This window comes from Mycteria americana, chromosome 1 (genome assembly GCF_035582795.1).
Source record: "Mycteria americana isolate JAX WOST 10 ecotype Jacksonville Zoo and Gardens chromosome 1, USCA_MyAme_1.0, whole genome shotgun sequence".
Classification (NCBI taxonomy): Eukaryota; Metazoa; Chordata; class Aves; order Ciconiiformes; family Ciconiidae; genus Mycteria; species Mycteria americana.
Genome location: NC_134365.1, coordinates 80508482 through 80527956, shown reverse-complemented (window position 1 = coordinate 80527956; position 19475 = coordinate 80508482). Strand labels below are relative to the sequence as shown.

Here is a 19475-nt window from a genome sequence, read left to right as displayed (position 1 = left end):
GTCCAGGTCCCTCTGGATGACATCCCGTCCTTCTGGCGTGTCAGCTGCACCACTCAGCTTGGTGTCGTCTGCAAACTTGCTGAGGGTGCACTCAGTCTCGCTGTCAATGTCATTGAGGACAATATTGAACAGCACTGGTCCCAGTACGGACCCCTGAGGGACACCACTCATCACTGATCTCCATCTGGACATTGAGCCGTTGACTGCTACCCTCTGAATGTGACCATCCAACCAATTTCTTATCCACTGAACAGTCCACCCATCAAATCCGTATCTCTCCAATTTAGAGAGAAGGATGTTGTGGGGGAGCATGTCAAAGGCTTTACAGAAGTCCAGATAGATGACATCCATAAGTCTAGATAGATAACATCCATGTCTCGACATGGATGGCTCAGCTGCCATCCGGACATCCAGACACGCCAACATGTCTGGACTGCGCTGCCCAAGGATTTTGAAACTCACCAGCCCTATTTTCTGCACGTGTTGTGGATTTATTGAAAGAATTCCCAGAGGTCTCAGTATGTGTGGATGATATATACTTCTCAGATGATACCGAGAAAGAACATCTGAAAACTCTGCAAGACATTTGCACAATATTGAAAGGGGTTGGATATATAGATTCATTAAAAAATCTGAAATAGGTAAACTTTTTGGGCTTTGTGATTACTAATGAGGGAAGAGGTCTAACAGATGAATATAAAGAAAAACTACTCAATTTGCAGCCCCCAAAGACTCTTAGGCAACTGCAGAGTATTTTAGGATTTTTGAATTTTGCCCATCCTTTTATTTTCAATATTGTAGAATTGGTCAAACCTCTCCATGATGCCATCATTAAGGCAAAAAACAGTGAACCTTTTTGGGAACAAAACCAAGACACTTTAGACAAATTAATCACGGCAATTAACCAAGCAGCTCTTTTAACTGAAACAGACCCAACCAAACCCCTATCAGTAAAGCTACATGCATCTCCTGAAGCAGGATACGTCAGGCTATATGTGGGGGATAGATCTCCCTTTCAATGCATTTCTATAGTATTTAAGGGAGCTGAAAATGATTTACTCCAACTGAAAAAGTGTTGATTGTAACCCAATATGCTCTAATTAAAAGTTTTGACATAGCTCAGGGACAAATGATTCATGTTTACTCTCCATTACAATCCCCTGAGACATTACAAAGCCATACTATCCCTGAAGGAAAAGCTTTATCATCATGATGGATGAGTCACATAGAGAATCCACAAATCAAATTTCATTACGATGAAGAATTTCCTGACTTGACATCTTTACCAGCCCCCAGTGAGAAACAGGTCACAATCAGGCCATTGACAGAATATAAACGAATATATTACATCGACGGAAGTGCAATAACCAATGACCATAAAAGGCAGGCCAGAATTGGCATGGTACAAGCCATTTTTAGTCCATACTACCAAGTTTTAAATGTTTGGAGTATTCCATTAGGGCAGCATCAAGCACAGTATGCAGAAGCAGCAGCACTAGAATTTGCCCTCCAACAAATCCCGATGGACCAAAACCCAATATTAATTATTACAGATTCAGACTATGTCTCTAAAAGTTATAATTCTAAGCTAGAATTTTGGGAACCTAATGGGTTTTGTAATGCAAAAGGCAAACCAGTGCACCATATCTCATTATGGAAAAGCATTTCTGTACTAAAGAAAATGAAGCCCTGGGTGCACGTCACCCATGAGCCAGGGCATCGATGCATCGGGAGCAGTGTACATACAGCTGGAAATGCAGCAGCTGACTCACTGGCAAAGAAGGCCAGTATGATTAATAGGAAACATACCAAGCCAACAATAGACACCAACCTTGAGCAATGCATTAATGAACGTACTCCAAACCTACCAGGATATCAAAAAAATTATAAATATCATAAAGATGACCTGGGAATATATTGGATTACTAAACCTGAGGGGGAATTTCAAATACCTCCCACTACTGAATGACGTTTGGTAACTGAAAGAGCTCATTCCTCTTTGGTACATGCACATTTTGGAAGAGATGCCACCTTAGCAGTTCTGAAATGAAAGCATTGGTGGCCGTACATGATCCAGACAGTACAGCAAGTTTTGCAATCTTACTTTAGATGTATCACATCTAATTCGGCTAATCGGGCACCCATCCCTCATGGTAAAAGATCTATCCCTGAGTCTCCTTTTGATATATTGTTTATAGATTATATATGACCATTACCAAAATGTCCTGGCCAACTGGAGTATGTTCTGGTGATTATAGATGAGGCAACTAGTTTTGTATGGCTGTACCCCACTGCAGGACCAACAGCCCAAGCCACAGTGTGAGCCCTGACTGATTTTTGCGACACTGCTATTCCCAAGAAAATACATTCAGACCAAGGTCCTGCCTTTATGGCAGATATTTGCAAAGAGTTTGCAAAGAAGTATAATATACAATGGGAATACAGCACACCCTACCACCCCCAGAGTAGTGGGAAGGTTGAGAGGGCGAACGGGGAAGTTAAAGCAGCTCTCACAAAGTTATTGGGAAGTTGCCCTGGCAAGTGGTATGCCTACATTCTGCTAGTACAATTAGGCTTCAATAATAGACCTAGACCATCTATCAAAAGAACACCATTCAAATTACTCTTTGGGGTACCAATGAATGTAGAATTTAATCTTACTTCAGACCTCTCCAGAGAATAACAATTAGCACTCCTAGCTGAAATATGACATACATTGGCGACTACCTCCACATCCTCGCCACCACTCTCACCTCATTCGTGGCATCCTCTGGTTGGCCTTCTCATCCAGGAGCGGGTAGCTACTCAATGACCACTATGACCTCCGTGGAAACCACCAACTCCAATTATTAAGATACTATCTGACCGAGTTGTTGAAATTGTGGACGAGAAGGGCAATGTGAGACAAGTATAAATAGATAATTTAAAGGCAACTCCACATCAGCAACAGAATGGCCATGTCATTGGACCAGCAGATGGTGTGGGAGAGGGAGACTAGATGTAGAAAAGCACTTAACTTAGTACCATCAGACAAGACAGCACAAGCTAAAACACTGTTCCAGAATTATATTGAAGAACTGGATGAAAAAATAACATGGAAAACATGATGCAGATATTGGGGCTATGCTGCATATGCTACTAGTACTAGGATAGCAATGTGGATTATATTTACCTTACTCATATTAATGATTATCTTAGGAGTAACCTGTACAGTAATATTTAGGTTACAATGGAAATATGCTATAGAGAGACAAGGCCCTACAATTACTTGGAATCAAACAATACATCAATCACCATCTATTCATAGAATCAGGAGAGGATTATATGATCATCCGTTACTGGTAAATGTGACTGTTGCAGGATTAAAACAGGGACTATACTGGGAACCATTTCCGAAACCGATAGTGACCAAGGAGAGGGTGCTAGGCATATCCCAGATATTGATATTAGATTTGGATCATATGGCTGAAGCAAACAATTTAGGAAATCTTGTTGGAAAAGAGATTCTTACCCAGCTCCTAACTAAGGAAATGAAACAGCTTAAAGATATTACTCTTAGTTTTGAAATACCTTTAGATGGTCCAGAAACTCAGCAAGACTATATTCAAAAGAAAAGTTACCATGAATTTACACATTGTTACTGGATTGATTATGGGGAACTATGAAAAAGGCCAGAATCCCAAAGTAATAGCTGACTATTGTGCACACCCTGAAAGAGGATACCCTCGATTTGCTAGTAAAGACTACGGGGTAGAACCTCCATTCTCTGTTACGGAACCGGAATGGAAAAGGCTACAGAGGTTAAAACAGAGAGCAAAGCTACAGACATATAGGCTACCAGGGAGACATGAGACATTTACTGGAGCACTAATGTGTATGGATGATGCCTATCCTTTGTGGTGGAACAAGAATAAAATGATACAAAAGGAGCTATTCTTAGCCTATGTCACTCAGATAAAGGAGCTGATTCAAGACAGGGAAACAGGGAAAGTAAAAAAGGATGCCCTTCCAAATGATTGGCATGATCAAGCAAAAGGGAAATAGTTCAAATCTATGGATGACCTGTCATTTTGTAGACATCCGGAACTTACAGTATTTCTGAATGGCACATATTATAAACACTCATGCATGGAGAGCGATTGTCAGATGACTTGGGCAAATATAACACAGATAAAAGGTTGTGAAAACCTAAGCAGTTCATGTAAACACCCATATGCATGTCAGTTTTGCAGGGTGATTCAAAATGCCACTGGGGAAGATTTTCTCCAATTACAATATTATGATCAGCAATATTTATTATACCCTAAATATAGCAGGATGGAAAAAGTCAGTCATGGAGTAGATATGGGACTCCTTTTACATGATCACGCATTTCCCAGACCCTGGTGCATTGAAGCTAAGCAGGTCCAGTGACAGAATTATTCACTATATTCTCTATACCAGCAACATTTATTTCACTCACAAAAACACCCAGTGGATGACGTAACTAGTGGAATGAAGCAGACATTATATGTACAAAAACAGGAAGAATGGTATCCGTGCAACTTAACCACATGCCAGCCAGTCTCAATCTTAGACATATCACGAGGACAAGCTCTCTGGGGCACAAATGAAACCTTCCTAAATTACACGATAGTAGACACACCTAAAAAAACAAGAGGCAGCTATACTAAGCGAAAGAGATCTACTACTAATCTACAAAAGATACAAGCAGCCAGATTGATCCTAGGTAGTTCCATTACTAAAATTGCCAAAATATCTGATTTAAATGATAAAGAATTAGCAAAAGGGATACATCTGCTATGAAATCAGCTTATTACATTTGCTGATCATACAATTGATGATGTGATTCAAACGAGTCAAACCATTACCACAGTAATGATACATTCTCATATACAGAATTTAAGAATCCTTTTAATTGGAGGGAAGGTTGATTGGAACATTTTAAACTCAACATGGATACAAGAACAATGACAAGTCACAGATTAAATTATGACTTTAATAAGAAGGACAGCTAGGGGATTAGCTTATGATATACAACAACGGGTTGACAAATCAGAAAAAAGAGTCTGGGAAATCCTATATTAAAAAATTGTTATACCACAAAGAATATATCCTACTAATTGGAAAATTGTCAGTTATGGTCATGTGGTATATACTGGAAATAAAGGAGGAAGAATCTGGTTAAAACATCCCTATACCCTAATAACCCAAGGGTGCGGGGAAGTAAAATATTTAGAAGTAAGAGAATGCTATGAACAGGATTCTTATTTGTGATGAGGTCATCGAGCATGAGCCATGTGGTAACCAAACTGGATCCAGATGTCCTATAATGGCAGAACCTATTGTCTCCCCATACCTTAGAACTGACCCATTGAAGAATGGGAGTTACATATTAATGACCAGTTTGGATGAGTGTAACGTACCACCATATCAGCCATCTCTGATCACAGTAAATGAGACAGTGACTTGCTATGGATAGCAGTTTAAACGACCCCTTAGAATAAATACAGTAATACAAGAAAATATACACGTGCCACCACTGTCAGTCAGCTTACCGCATATGATAGGTATTATAGCTGATCTTAGACAAATAAAAATGGAGCTGGCTTCCTCTGGGACTCAGTTTGTGATATGATTGAGAAAGCAAATACTGAATTACTGAGAATAGATTTACATGAAGGAGATATACCTCAATGGTTAAATAGACTGTCAGAATCCATTGCAGACATCTGGCCTGCTGCAGCTGAAGCCATCAAGGGCATAGCTAATGGCATCAAGGATGTAACATCTGGAATTTTTGGTACGGTTTTTGACTTGTTAGCTTATGCAAAACCCATGATAATAGGAGTGGTTTTGTTGATTATACTAGTGCTAGTCATCAAATTAATCAGTTGGATTGCTACGAAACGTGAAACAGAGTGAGAAGATGGAATCGCAAGATTAGGCTACGTTAGCAATGTTATGGCTTTATAGACCTTTTATAGTAAAAGTATACTTACTCATTATAAAACTATCCTGGTACTAATGCCAAGTTGTGACCAGGATTCTACTATTATTTTTAGACACACTTGTTGTTATTGTGTTTATATCTATCATAGTAAATATCTAATTAAGCAAAAAGAAAACGGAGACAGAGCATACTACACCACTACTCCAAAGCGACAACTCAAAAATATGGGATGGAATTCTATCTGTACAGACATTAAAACCAGACACCGAAATCGATCATGAACAGTACCCTGTGGCCATGCAACCGACTCTTACTACTCTCAAAGGCACACCACCTGTCTGGATACAGACTCCGGCGAAGGAACTAGCACCGATCACACTATCTGACAGGACGAAGATATTGCCCAACCACATGGGATGGCCATCCTGATGGAACAGCCACAACATCTCCTATACTTTCAGAGTCTCCATCACTGGATGTACAGCAGCTCTTCAAGGAACTGGGTGCAGACCTCCATCACCACTCATTGTCTGAATCTGGTATTCCGTCCCCTGGGACAGGTTTTGAAAACTTATTTGAAGAATTGGATTTTAACGTTGACGTGCTATAACATAGCTATTGGATTGACACACGGACATTGTTACGTGGATCTTTGGGAATCTGGTAACAATGGGACCATTGAGGGATTGCTGTTCTGGGGTTGGAAACAATGCCTACAAGCACAAGGTACAAGTAATCTTTGGTGTCATAAGCCATTATTACTACCCATGCGTTGTTATGACACTGAATTTGCATTTGTTAGCGATGGGTCCTATCTGGTTGAAGACTGTAATGTATGTATGCTATGGTATAAAAGCTGTAAGTCAAATTTTAATAAGACCTCTTGGGATATTAGATATCAAAATCTAGCAATGTTAAGAAAAAATGAATGTACTAATGATATACAGCGCTCTTGTACTGTCAAAAGGAAATTGTTATACGAATGATTGCTGAGAACCAAAAAGATAACTGGCAAGCTGTGACGGTAAGGAAAGGGTGTCGCAGGACACAAAGTAGCCCTTGGTGGAGTAAGAAGTGATCTGACCACTGTCAAAGCCTCCCACGGACAAATAACAAACAGAAATAGGTTGCTAAACCACAATAGGTTGCTAAACCACAAAGAAAGGCAGACTCATATATGCTTGCTTAAGAAGGATCTGTTTGAACATCACTCGCTACGTAAACATCGAACAAGTTCTGGTATTATGCTACCTACATAAAAGACGAAGGTGTAGGTGTATAAAAGTAAGATCAAGTGTAAAGCCAGCAGATCTCCAGCCCATTTGCACTTGGTTGCATCCAAGCAAGGAGACCTCTGGCTCGGTATGTAAATCTTATTATTTAATGCTTGCTCAGGTCACTTAATATTTCATTATTCATTATGTGTGATACCTCTGTATGATGTGTCAACAGTAATAAATAGTAATTAATATATCTGCTCCTTGTGGTCCTGTAATTTATTGCCAGGGGCTTAATATAAGCAACCTGTGCGTAATCCCAGCTATTCCTGATTGGCCCAGGCCAAGCAGTGGAATAAGTGATCTATGTGAGGCCTATACCCACGACACCAGCATGTTCTGCAAAATGGTATTTGAAACAGTCTGGGGAAATCAGAACAAGAATAATAGTTGGTTGCATCGGAGAGAATAACTATAAGGTGAGCCAAAGCTGAGACCTGAAAGAGGGTTCTCAAGAAGTAGGATGGGGCTGACAATGAGAGAAACTGAACTAGCCACATGCTGGCAAAGAGGGGAAGTTGGTTTGGCAGCATCATTGCCAGGGTGTTTCCGCATACTTTAGCCATCCTCAGAGACAGAACTGCTGATGTCATCAGAGCTACCAGGCAAGCCGGGCTGTGCAGGCTATTTAGAGCAGGAATAGCCTCTTCTTCACACACAGCAGAGCGGTTCCACAGGACTGAGCGTAACAACATACTGTGCGTTTGGACTGCCAATACATCAGGCAAGGCAAAATTTTTTTCAAAATCCAGCTGCATCCAGTTAAGCTGCAGAAGTTGTGTTTAGGTATGCATTCATTTCACTCAGTTCCCCCACTTATTCATGTTCATTCAATTTATTTAACTTCATTCACACTGTCAAACCCCACACTCACAAGCACCGAGGTGCGTGTGCACCTCGTGTTCTTCATTTTGAGTTTCTGAGGCTATGGTCTGCTTCCAGTTGGACAAACAGGAAAAGAAATGGCATTTGTGATGTGCTGTATCTTCCTGCCATGTCCAGCTGTCAGACGGTAGGGTCTTCTGCAGACAAGTTGTCTATGCTACAGAGTGCAGGTCTTCCTGGTTTGAGAGAAACAACATATTTCTCAATTTTACTGCCTTAAACCATGTCTTTGGTTATCAACACAGGCCATTCTTTTAACCTTTGTTCTGCTGTTTCTTCTGGTGCTTACACACAGCCATTTCCATTCATACTTCATTCATACCACTCGATATTTCAGTTTCAATTCTCTGAAAGCTGATTCAGCTTACTAAGGAGTCAGGTGAATACCAGAGCCAGGGCAAACAGGGAGACATTACAGCTGGAAGTAGAAGACACCAGAGAGAAAGATGTACAGGGATTACATTTTTAGCAGCAGCAAGAGGTTACATCAACCCAGCCACTTTTTCAGTGGTTTCTAACTTTAAGCAAATGGCTTGATATTTAAGGCTGGAATCACTCACTGCCCTGTGAAAATAATGCCAGTTTGGGACTTCTTGATACAGTGATCCCTTCTGCCTCACCCAGTTCTGTCGTTTCACATAAACCAGTTCTGTTTGAAGTTGGTAAGGAAATGAAGTATTTGGGGCATTTGTATTTGCAAAACATTATACCAACAAACAGAATAAATCCGGTAATGTTGCTTTGTTTGCTTTCACTCGGGACTGTTCCAAACCCCTTCATAAGTGTATTTAAGTGCAGAATAGAACATGCTTGCCAAGACTGTATTTGCAGCTTCTTTCTGCTTGCAGTGCTTCACTTACTTTCCTGCTCCCTGCTGTTAATACTGTTCCAAAAAAATATCCAGTAAAGCTCCTCTGCCCACATAGTTCAGATTTCTCAGTGCACTAATGCACAAATGCATGTTTTCACTGGAACCGGCTGAAAAACAGAAGACAAATATAAGCAAATGACTGAAAGGTTTGCCTGATTAATGATTATTACCTACTGTTTGGAGTTGGCAATACATTGCTGAGTCACTGTTTGAATAATTTTCTACCTTATCAGTCAGTCTTGAAACTACATTGAGTATCTGTTTTATCGTCCTCGAGAACCTGTTGACAACCTGAGAATGCACGTATGTATGCCTAGAACATAAACCAGCCCAGAACTATCAATTTATCTTCGAAAGCTAGAACTGATGTGGTAAACTCCTTCTGCCTCTCCTTTTATATTGATTTCTTTAAATTAGTTCATTTGTTCAAGTATAATAGCAAGAGGGCAAATATGGGAAAATATGCCCGATGAAAAGATCCTTCCATATTCCCTTCAAGAAAGCAAGCAAAACAACGGACTGTGCCACCTTGGTCACATTCCTCGAGGTGGTTCTCTTTCTATGACCTGAACAGCCATTGTTCGTACAGCAACTGGGTAGTTTCGCATGCCTTTCAGATTAGGCAGTAGCACCAGGCAACACAGGCTGGCATTCACTTTATTTTTGAGGTTAACTTCCTGATCCAGAGGGAGTAGTTGATACTTTCCGTTTCTTAAGCTTGCACTGCCCAACAGTTTGAATACAAAAACTCATCTTGAATGGATTTAGTACTCAGCCCTCTCCCCATCTTTCCGATTTACTCTTTGCCGTGCTTCTCCCCAGTCCCACAGACCCTACTTCAGCATTAACAGGAACCGGTCATTTCTCGGCTTCACACCCCCTGCCAGGACACCGCTCTGCAACCAGCCTTGATCAGCAGCTGACTGCTAATCTGAAAGAAAGAAAAGTAATGGCATTGCTACATAAATACTATAATTATTTGGGTATGATAAGTTTTTCTCCTACATTACAGGCTTAATGCTCTGTACTACATTTGTGTTAGTGTTACGTATAGGTAGAGAGAGCAGAAGTTAGCAGCGAGGCGAAGAAGTCCTTCAGTGGACGCTGGTGCTCTGGTCTGTGTACACGCTCTGGGAGGGACTAGCTGGGATCCATACTTGATATATAGGGACCGATAACAATACTATACATGGAATTGCATCCAGGCGGCAGCTCATTGCCGAATCCATTCATCTGAAACAGCAAAGAATGCGGCATTTAAAAAAAGAAAAAAAAAAAAGGGAAGAAGAAAACTCCACACCCCTTTCAATCACTTCTGGCATTATTTGTCTCCTGCGTGGTTTCCAGCCGAGGAAGCCGCCGGGTTTCCCTCGTGGCGCTGGGCGCCGGCTTCCCGCCTTACCTTCAGCGCTCCCACAGCCCTAGGCCCCGCCCGCCGCCGAGCCCGCCCCGCGCCTTCGGTTTCGATTCCTCTCGAGCCCGGGCTGGGCGGCAGTCGCGGAGTCTCACTCCGTCCCGTCGCGTCCCGTCGCGGCCGGCCGAGGCGAAGGGGGAACGATGAGCGACCCGGCGGTGTGCTGCTTCCTCACCAAGACCCTGTGCGCCCAGGGCGGGCAGCTGGGGCTGCCGGAGCTCCGGCAGCACGTCGGTCTCTCGGCGCAGCAGCTGGAGGAGACGCTGTCGGCGGCCGGTCCCCAGCGGTTCCTGGTGCTGCAGGACGGCGGCGACGCGAGGGTCCTGGCCCTGTCGCCCGTGCGGCTCTGCGTCCTCAAGGCGTGCGGGGGCTGCGCACGGCTGCACCTCTGCAAGCTCCACCTCATGGGCAAGTGCAACCTGGGGCCCAGGTGAGCGCGGGGGGACGGCGGGGCGCGGGCAGCCGTTGGCGCCGGCCGCCCTCGCGGAGGGGAGGGGGGCACCCCACACATACCCCCGACCCCCCCACACATACCCCCGACCCCCCCCGCACACACCCCCGACCCCCCGGGCTTCTCCCCGGAACCGGCCGCCGTCGGGACTGGCCCCGGGGCGGCTCAGCGGCAGCCTGCGGCCGCTCCCGTCCCTCGGCTGTGCCGGCCGGCCTGCTCCGCCGGGGGTGCCGCTCCTGCCCCGGCCCCTTCTGCCCCGGCTCCCTGCGGGAGAAGCCCAGTCCCCCCCTCGGGTACAGCCTCGTACCGGGCGTTTCGTGCTCGCGAAGGACTCGTTTGCTCTTCTCGCTGGTTTGGTAACAGCCCGGAGGGACCGCGGTAGGCTGCAGTTTTCTGAAGCCTCGTTTTCTTTGTCAGTATTACGATTTTTTGTTAAAGCCGCTTGTCTGTGACCGCCACCCCTCAGCCCACTGGCATCTGGATGAAATAGTTTACAAATATTTCTCTAAGTAAGAAAAAACAAAGTGTTAGCATGCCATCTGGTTTTAATCTAGAAAGTTACAAGCACTTAGTTTTGCTCTAAGTCACTGCTCCGCTTACAGCCCTTTCTGCAAGAGGCGGTGTTTGATTACCCTTGTACAGCGGTCCCGTTTTCTGGAAGTACGGAGGACTCACAGGAAGGGTAGGCCCGGCAGCCTCTCTAGGCACAGGTCGGCCAAAGGTGGTACCTAGTTTAAAAAAATAATGATAAAGGAAACCAAAACCAAATAAAGAAGTGAAACCCAGAAGCTTTTCAGTGACAATCAATGGCAACAGTGAGCTCTGATGGAAGAGTTTGCAGTGTAATCCCCCAAGCCCCAGGCCTTGCCCTGTTGCAGTGTTAGTAATATGCTAATACCCCACCAGATTCTTCCTCTTCTGCCCCAGCAAAGTAGCTCGTTGTGCGCTCGGATCCAAAGAGGATGGAGGGGAAAGGCCGTGTCTATCTCAAAATGGTACTAGCAAAGTATTAGGATGCTAACATTTTCTTACTGTTTCTCACTTTACTGATGGTACGATAAGCTTTCATGTGACTCACTGGTAGAAATACCTTCAAGTGCCTACGGGCACTCGCGCTGGATGACTCTGTGTGAACTAAAACATGCAGTGATGTGATTCCCTTTGTAACGATAAACCATTCTGTCCTCTCAATAGGACTAAGTATTTAAAATCACCTTTGTATGTGTTAATAATTAATAAGGGTATGCCTTTCGTGGAGGGAGGTTGATTAAAATGAGGGGGCAGAAATACTGCTAGGTGGACTACATGGATCAAGACAGAGAATATTTTTTAACTGATAAGGTAAAAATCTAGCTGTCCTGGTTTCAGCTGGAATAGAGTTAATTTTCCTCCTAGTAGCTGGTACAGAGCTGTGTTTTAGAATGAGAATAATGTGATAACACATTGATGTTTTAGTTGTTGCTAAGCAGTGCTTATATTAAGTCAAGGACTTTTCAGCTTCCCATGCTCTGCCAGTGAGGAGGTGCACAGCCGGGAGGGAGGGAGCATAGCCAGGACAGCTGACCAAAACTGGCCGAAGGGCTATTCCGTACCATATGACATCATGCTCAGTATATAAACGGGGGGGAGTTGGCCGGGGGGCAGCGGTCGCTGCTCGGGGACGGACTGGGCATCGGTCAGCAGGTGGTGAGTGGTTGTATCACTTGTTTTTCCTAGGTTTTGTTTCTCTCTCTCTTTTTTGTTGTTTTCCTTTTCATTACAATTTTTTATTATTATTTTTATTTTATTTTATTTCAATTGTTAAACTGTTCTTATCTCAACCCATGAGTTTTCTTACTTTTGCCTTTGCCATTCTCTCCCCCATCCCACTGGGGGGTGGGGAGGTGAGCGAGCAGCTGTGTGGTGCTTGGTTGCCAACTGGGGTTAAACCACAACAATAGCCTTGCTTCCAGATCTTGCATCCTTTTTGATTTAGATTTTTTTGAAAGAAAAATGTCTGTACAAGTTACTGGGGTCTTCCTATTTAGTGGAATCAAGATTTTAGTCCAGTTAAATCCGTTTTTAACTTGTGTCTCGCAAGTAACTTTTCACTGCTTTTTTTCTAAATGTGTTGTTAAACTCAGCTGATTGATTATCACTGTATTTGTGGACTGTTTCAACCTTTGACTTAGAAATATGTACTCAAGTGATGTAGCTCACTATGTGACTGTCGCTGGAATCTGAAGTTAACTGTGGAGGAACGCTGGTGACGGCTCCCACCTCGAATAGTCTCTAGCTCTCCTACCTTCATAGCCATTAATCGAGTGTCTACAGAGTCTAGTATCCTTAGAAGATTGTTTCTCAGGACCAAAGATGGCACACTTCTGCCCTTCAGACTTCACATTCTTATTTATTTGCTTACAAAGCAATGTGTCCAGCAGGTAGTGGGTGTCAGGGGCAAAATGTCTACACAAGGGTCTGCACAGAAGGATTGGATCAGGCACAGCATGAGGTAAAAAAGCTTTCACGAGGAGAGTTTCAGGAGTTAACTGGAGGCTAAAAGGATAAAAGGAACAGAGACTTGAGTCTGGTAGATTAACAGCTACTTTTATTGGTTGAGTATGTCTACTCTTAAGGCTGTATCAAATCATGCTTTTGAAGAGAAAGACATAAGGAAGGTATATTTTACGTCATTGAATTAATGCACAGGTTGATTATGTTTCTCTTCTTATTATTGATTTGCAGTATCTTTTCAAATAGATGCAAAAAAAAGGCAATCTTTCTCACTCTGTAGTTTATACTCACTTGAGACATTTCTCTTGTGTTAGCAAGTGGCACCAGCATCTTCGTTATTGTCCTTTAGTCGCTTCTTTATCCAAAACTCAGAAGTTAATGAACTTTATTGGAATTTTTTCTTTTTTTAACGTCCCAGACAGCAAAAATAACGAATTGTGTTGTTTTCAACTTCATTATCTCTTTGTTTTGCACTCTCAGACTTTTGCATCTTTCTTTACATGCCACTGCTGAGACAACAACCTTTTACCTTCACAAAATCAAGGGTGTTGCAACTTCTGCTGTTGTTGATGTATTCCTCTAAAATTAGCTTTCCCTCCAGCTGTTCAGATCGTGTGATTTGATTTGCCTCTTACTGGAGTGGAAGAAAGTGTGGGGTAGACAGGCTTACCTTCAAATCTGTGCTGCTGGCTTTCTTAGAAGTGGTCTGGCCACATCCATGTTTAAAAAGGGGATAATAATGCTACTGTATTTCACAGAGTTATGCTGTTTGGTCCGTTCTGTACCTAATTACAGAGACCATCTAAATGTTCACAGGGACTTTCGCCAAACTGCCTTTCTCTCCCTGACTTTTCCCAAGCTCAGCGTTATCTGAGGTTCTTCTTTAAATCAACTTGACTGAAAAAGTAAACATTTATACTTCTGTGTATTTTCTTGCAGATCTTGTAAGTACTCGCATGACATCACCAATGCTGAGAACAAAAAAGTTCTAAAGACTCATGAGTTGTCTGGCCTCGATGAGAATGAGCTGCGAGTCCTGCTTCTCCAAAATGACCCTTTCCTCCTCCCTGATGTGAGTTGTACTGATTTCTTAAAAGAAGCTTTTGTTAATTAGGAATGGGAGAGGGTAAGAGAGAAGGTGGAGGTCTGATCTCAATTTCAAGCTGTTAAGATATGTAACAGAAATATTAAGATTAGTCTGAATGAAGTATGAATGGGAATGGCTGTGTGTGAAAGCACCAGAAGAAACAACATGGAGCAAGTGTTGTGAAAGTGCCGTGTACTTATAACCAAAAAAAATAACAGCAATTAAACTGTTAAACACTGAGGAGTGTGTTGCTTACATAAATATCACCTTGCACCTTGGTAAGGCCATGTCATCTGCGACTTGTCAGCAGAAGACCTGCCCTCTGACAGCAGGAAGCGGACAGCAAGGATACAGCCTGTTTTGCGTGCTGTTCCTGTTATCCCAACAGGATAGCCATAAAGTTACTCAAAACAAGTAAATAACAAAAGTCAACAACTTCACCAGAGATTTACAGATGGCAAGGTAAGCAAGATGGAGGTGAAAGATCACAATAATTGTACGTGCTTACAGGATAAAAGGCCTGACCAAAACCCGTTTGTTGGCTCTTCTCCAAGAGATGATGGAGACTAGGAAGCGAGGGCCCCTTTCCTTTTCCAGCCTATGGGGGCCTGCACGTTTTGGTGCTTTAGGGTATAGGGGAGTGAGAAAAATGTATGAGAAAATGACCAAATGACTGCAGTCAGTTTTATGTAAAATCTGCCCCTTCCAAAGCACACTGAGTTTTTGTACACTAATTTTCTACGAAGCAGCCTTTGTCCAGTTTATATGCAAGTCATTGATTTTGTTAAATTTGGCTGAACGATCCATTCTGGTTCTGCATGTGTGTATAAGGGCAGTGCTATCTTCAAGGTATGGCTGTTTCAAAGCCAAGAATATCCTGTTCTGGCTACAGTTGCTCCTGGTTAAGAAATTACCAGAGTACTACCTGTTACCCTTGTCTTTTGGAGGTTATAATCTCCACAGATCTGTTGGCATAACAGTTCTATTGTTTTCTTATTCCCTGCTGTGACAGTGCTGGACTTTGACAAAATAAGTTGTTGTTGTTGTTGTTGTTGTTTGGGTTTTTTTGTAGTGTTTTAAAATATGTTGTGCTGGCAGATTCAAGGAGCATGGTGGTGATGAGCAGGGAGGTTTAATAATATCTTTGATTTACAGCTGCATCTAAAACTTAAGTGTTTCTTGTTTAATTACTCCCAGTAATGAGCAGATAGTAGCAACGATCATTGATTGGTATTACTCTTAAAGTCTTATCTATAGATCTGTTCAGCCCTCACCACTTGCAGGCATTGTTAATTACTTCTAATTGAGCACCTTAACTCCTTTTATGGAGTAAAATAGCAGAAACAACAGAAAACTGATCAATGGAGGCCATTCATAAAACTGGGAGCTGGGGAAAAGGGTGAGAAAGCCAGCTTGGCTTTTTCTTGTTTAGAAATGCTGACTGGCTGTGTGTGTGCTGACAAATAGCAATGTGTGAAGCTCTCAAGCAAGAGGAAACTTTGGTCTTCTGTGACGTGAACTGGGGTGCAGGGTAAGAAAAACACAACAGGACCCCAAAATCAGGGGGTTTTACACTTTCCCTCACCTTTTCTCTGGCTCTCCTTTTTTTTGTTTCTTGGCAAATGCAAGGGGCAGTGTGCTTTCTTGATGTAGCTAATTAGTGGATTCCCTGTTTAGCTGAGGCAGCACTTTGTTCTGGTTTGATAGTTTACTCTGATGCTCCCATGTAAAACTTCCGTCTGGCATACTAACATCATATTTAATGCATTTTCCTCTAGATGCTCTACAAAATCGCCCTCAACCAGATTCAGTGTCTTTAAATCTCTGGGAGCTTCACTTTGTAACTTAAGTGGCTGGTATTACCTACCACTACCCTAAAGTGATATTTTGCGTAATGGGTGCTCCATACAAAATGTTTGTATTTTTAGTACTCTCTCAGCTTTTACCCAATTCCGTATTTTAGTTGCCTTTTTTTTTCCCCCTACTGTCTTGAGCAGGAAGATGCAAACATGAAAGCACTTCCTATGCTCTGGCCCCCAAAACCAGTGTCAGACATAAGTCTTATGCTTTTTTTGCTAGTTCTTAAACCAGCTTCAGGCTGTGTGACAAACTGTGCTCTCTATGCTTCTGGTTTTGATTAGCAGTATTCCTGGAGGAGAAAGTTTCTAGAAAGGAGAGGATATTGAAGTTAAGGGGGAAAGACTGAGTTGGGGAAAGACCTATTAAGAAAGCAGTGATTTTAAGTTTTTCTAGAAACATCCAGCGAACTATGTTACCCCTTTGAACCAAGGGACTACTGTATAAGTTTATATCACAGCCCTTAGTTTGTGCTTGATTGTCTGTCTCTGGTGGATGTTGGACTAACTGTTTCCAGCTCAGTAACTTGAACAGTTATCTTCACTTGGAGGGTTGGAAAAACAAGCTGCATATTTAAAGTCTTAACTTATTTTTCTTGTTATGTAGGCACTTTGGTGAGGCACGTACATTTTAGATGAAGGTAACACTGAGTGGTATTGGGCCCCCAAAATAGAGCAACATCCTTCAACTGAGGAAGACCATCCCTTGGCAGTGGTGTAAGATTTGAGTTCTTTAGTGACTGAAGTTGCAAAGCATCTCCCACAAGACTGTTTGTCATTACCTAGCACTTACATATGTTCTTGATACATAGATCTTAGAGTGCTCTGTAGATGATAAGCTTTTCTGCATTCTTCTTGGACAAAGTTGGGAAAATGAAGGACAGAAAAACAAAGTGTTACCCAAAATTCTGGAGTAGGTGAATAATTGCTTTGCATTGGCAAGTGCTGGTACTTCTGGATCTCACTAAGAAAGGCACGTGATACTTCAGATAAATAGCTGGTTACTACTAAAGGTTATAATGAGTTGAAATCTTATGTGTCCCTTCTGATGTTGTGGGAACCCATGACAATACAGCATCAGACAGACCCCTCTGGTAGGACCATGGCTTGCTGTTCAGAATTCCCATCCATGGTGAGATTCAGCACCTTTGCTGTTCTTCACATCTTTATAGTATTTTTCTGAAAAAAACCCCAAAGCTATTGGTCTTCTATCTATATAAAATGAATGTTCTAGATGGTACACCGAGGTTCACTGAGAGTCTTATGCTCTTATGCATCTCTATAGGAACAAGCTCTTACAAACAGTATATACAGGTGGTATTTGTTAAAGGCAGCTGATGCTAATGGCATGGTATGTGCTCCCATTATGTGGCTGTCACTAATGATAACGTGCGGGCCTCTGCAACCAAGGCCTACAGGTAAACTGCCTAGATTTGCTAGAAGTTGCTATCTCTTCATTATAATGTCTTCCACAGTGGCCCGCTACATTAGCTGAAAATAGTCCAAAATTATTTTTCCAAAATTTATTTTCTCAGTACAAGAGAGTGATGGAGCTACTGGAGGGAGTTCAGCAAAGAGCCACTAAGATGATGAAGGGACTGGAACATCTCTCACATGAGGGCAGGCTGAGAGACCTGGGACTGTTTAGCCTGGAGAAGCAAAGGCTCAGGGGATCTCACTGATGTTTACAAACACCTGAAGAGGAGGGTGTAAAGAGGACAGAGCTGGGCTCTTTTCAGTGATGCTCAGTGACAGGACCAGAGGTGATGGGCACAAACTGAAACACAGGAGGTTCCCTCTGAACATCAGGAAATGCTTTTTTTACTGTGAGGGTGACTGAGCATTGGCACAGGTTGCCCAGAGTTGCGGAGTCTCCCCCCTTGGAGATATTCAACAGCCGTCTGGACGCAGTCCTGGGCAACCAGCTGTAGGTGGCCCTGCAGGGGAATCTCTGCTCGGGCACCTGGAGCACCTCCTACCCTTCCTTCTTCTCACCTTGCTGTCTACAGGGCTGTTTCTCACACTTTCCCCACCCCACTCCCCCTCACTACTGTGCAACGTTTTGCTCTTTCCTAAATACATTTTCCCAGAGCTGCCACCAGCTTGGCTGACAGGCTCAGCTGTGTCCTGCAGATGGTCTGTTGGAGCCAGCTGTGTCCAGTGTGGGGCAGCCCCTGGCTTCTTCTCACAGAGGCCACCCCTGCTGCCAGCATCTTGCATGGGCGCCCAACAGATTGTAACACCACTGACAACATTTTGTGATGCAGCTGAGCTTAAATATGTAAATAATAGCCATAATTGCAAGGTGGTAAATGGAAAGTTGTGATACAATTGTGCAAACGGTGCAGGAAAACATGTAGAAGTAAAAGCTGCAAGGTATCTGGTAAAACTAAAATCCTGCAGAGCAGGCAGGAAGGGTATGTGATGGAAGCAGAACAATCCAGTAGAACAAGCAAAACCAGAACAAGTACAGATCCCAAAAATAAGATGTCAAAAGCAAATGAGAGCATTCTTTGCGGTGTTAGGTGTAGAAAAGCATAAAGCATCCACAATGACAGAGGGAAGATGGGGAAGAAAGAAGACAACCACCTTTGGTTTCTGTTTCCCTCAGGGGGTAAGAACCATTAAGGGTAGTAGCCATCAGTGCTAACTGAAATTACTTCAGTTCTGTGCCTTTGTATGCTCCCAGCTAATTTAGAGTAAGTTTGTGAAGGCTAATTGTTCTGTACGTGACACTGACTGATGGCGATAAGGAACTCGCCTTTGGCCATAGGTATTGTTAATTTATATGAATGCAGTAAAGAGTTGTTTTGCAGTTGAAACTGGCCTGATTTCTCAGTCTTTTAAACACTGCCATCCCAGCAATCTCTAATTCCCTAGCTGATATATAAATCTATATATATTCAGTTGCAACACAGCATAAAAACTGTCTCTGTTCCTTGGAACAGGGGTTGGGAGGAGATCCGTGAGAGTTCTGGTGTGATGTTGGGGCTGTCTGCCAGACTGTGTGTCTTCCTCAAAGCAGCTTTCTTGTTATGGGCTGCTCCTCTGTGCTGCAGGAGTGGAAGTGTTGCTGTGGTGCTTGGTGAGCAATATGAAGAAGTTTTTGGTGTGTGATTTGTTCCCTGGGTCCAATTCACTGCATATCTCTTTTTTGGTGAGCAGAGGAATAAAGAAGTGCATTGCTT

At 42.9% G+C, this 19475-nt stretch overlaps 1 protein-coding gene across 1 annotated transcript in view; it reads left to right on the top strand.

The window, feature by feature from the left end:
- The first annotated feature begins 10447 nt into the window (after positions 1-10447).
- Positions 10448-19475, top strand: part of LOC142412472 (protein mono-ADP-ribosyltransferase PARP12-like) — a 29374-nt gene continuing 20346 nt past the window's right edge. The window contains exons 1-2 of the mRNA XM_075507809.1: positions 10448-10830; positions 14284-14416. Of these exons, the coding sequence (XP_075363924.1) occupies positions 10544-10830; positions 14284-14416 (420 nt within the window). The 5' untranslated portion in view covers positions 10448-10543. The remainder of the gene's footprint in view (positions 10831-14283; positions 14417-19475) is intronic.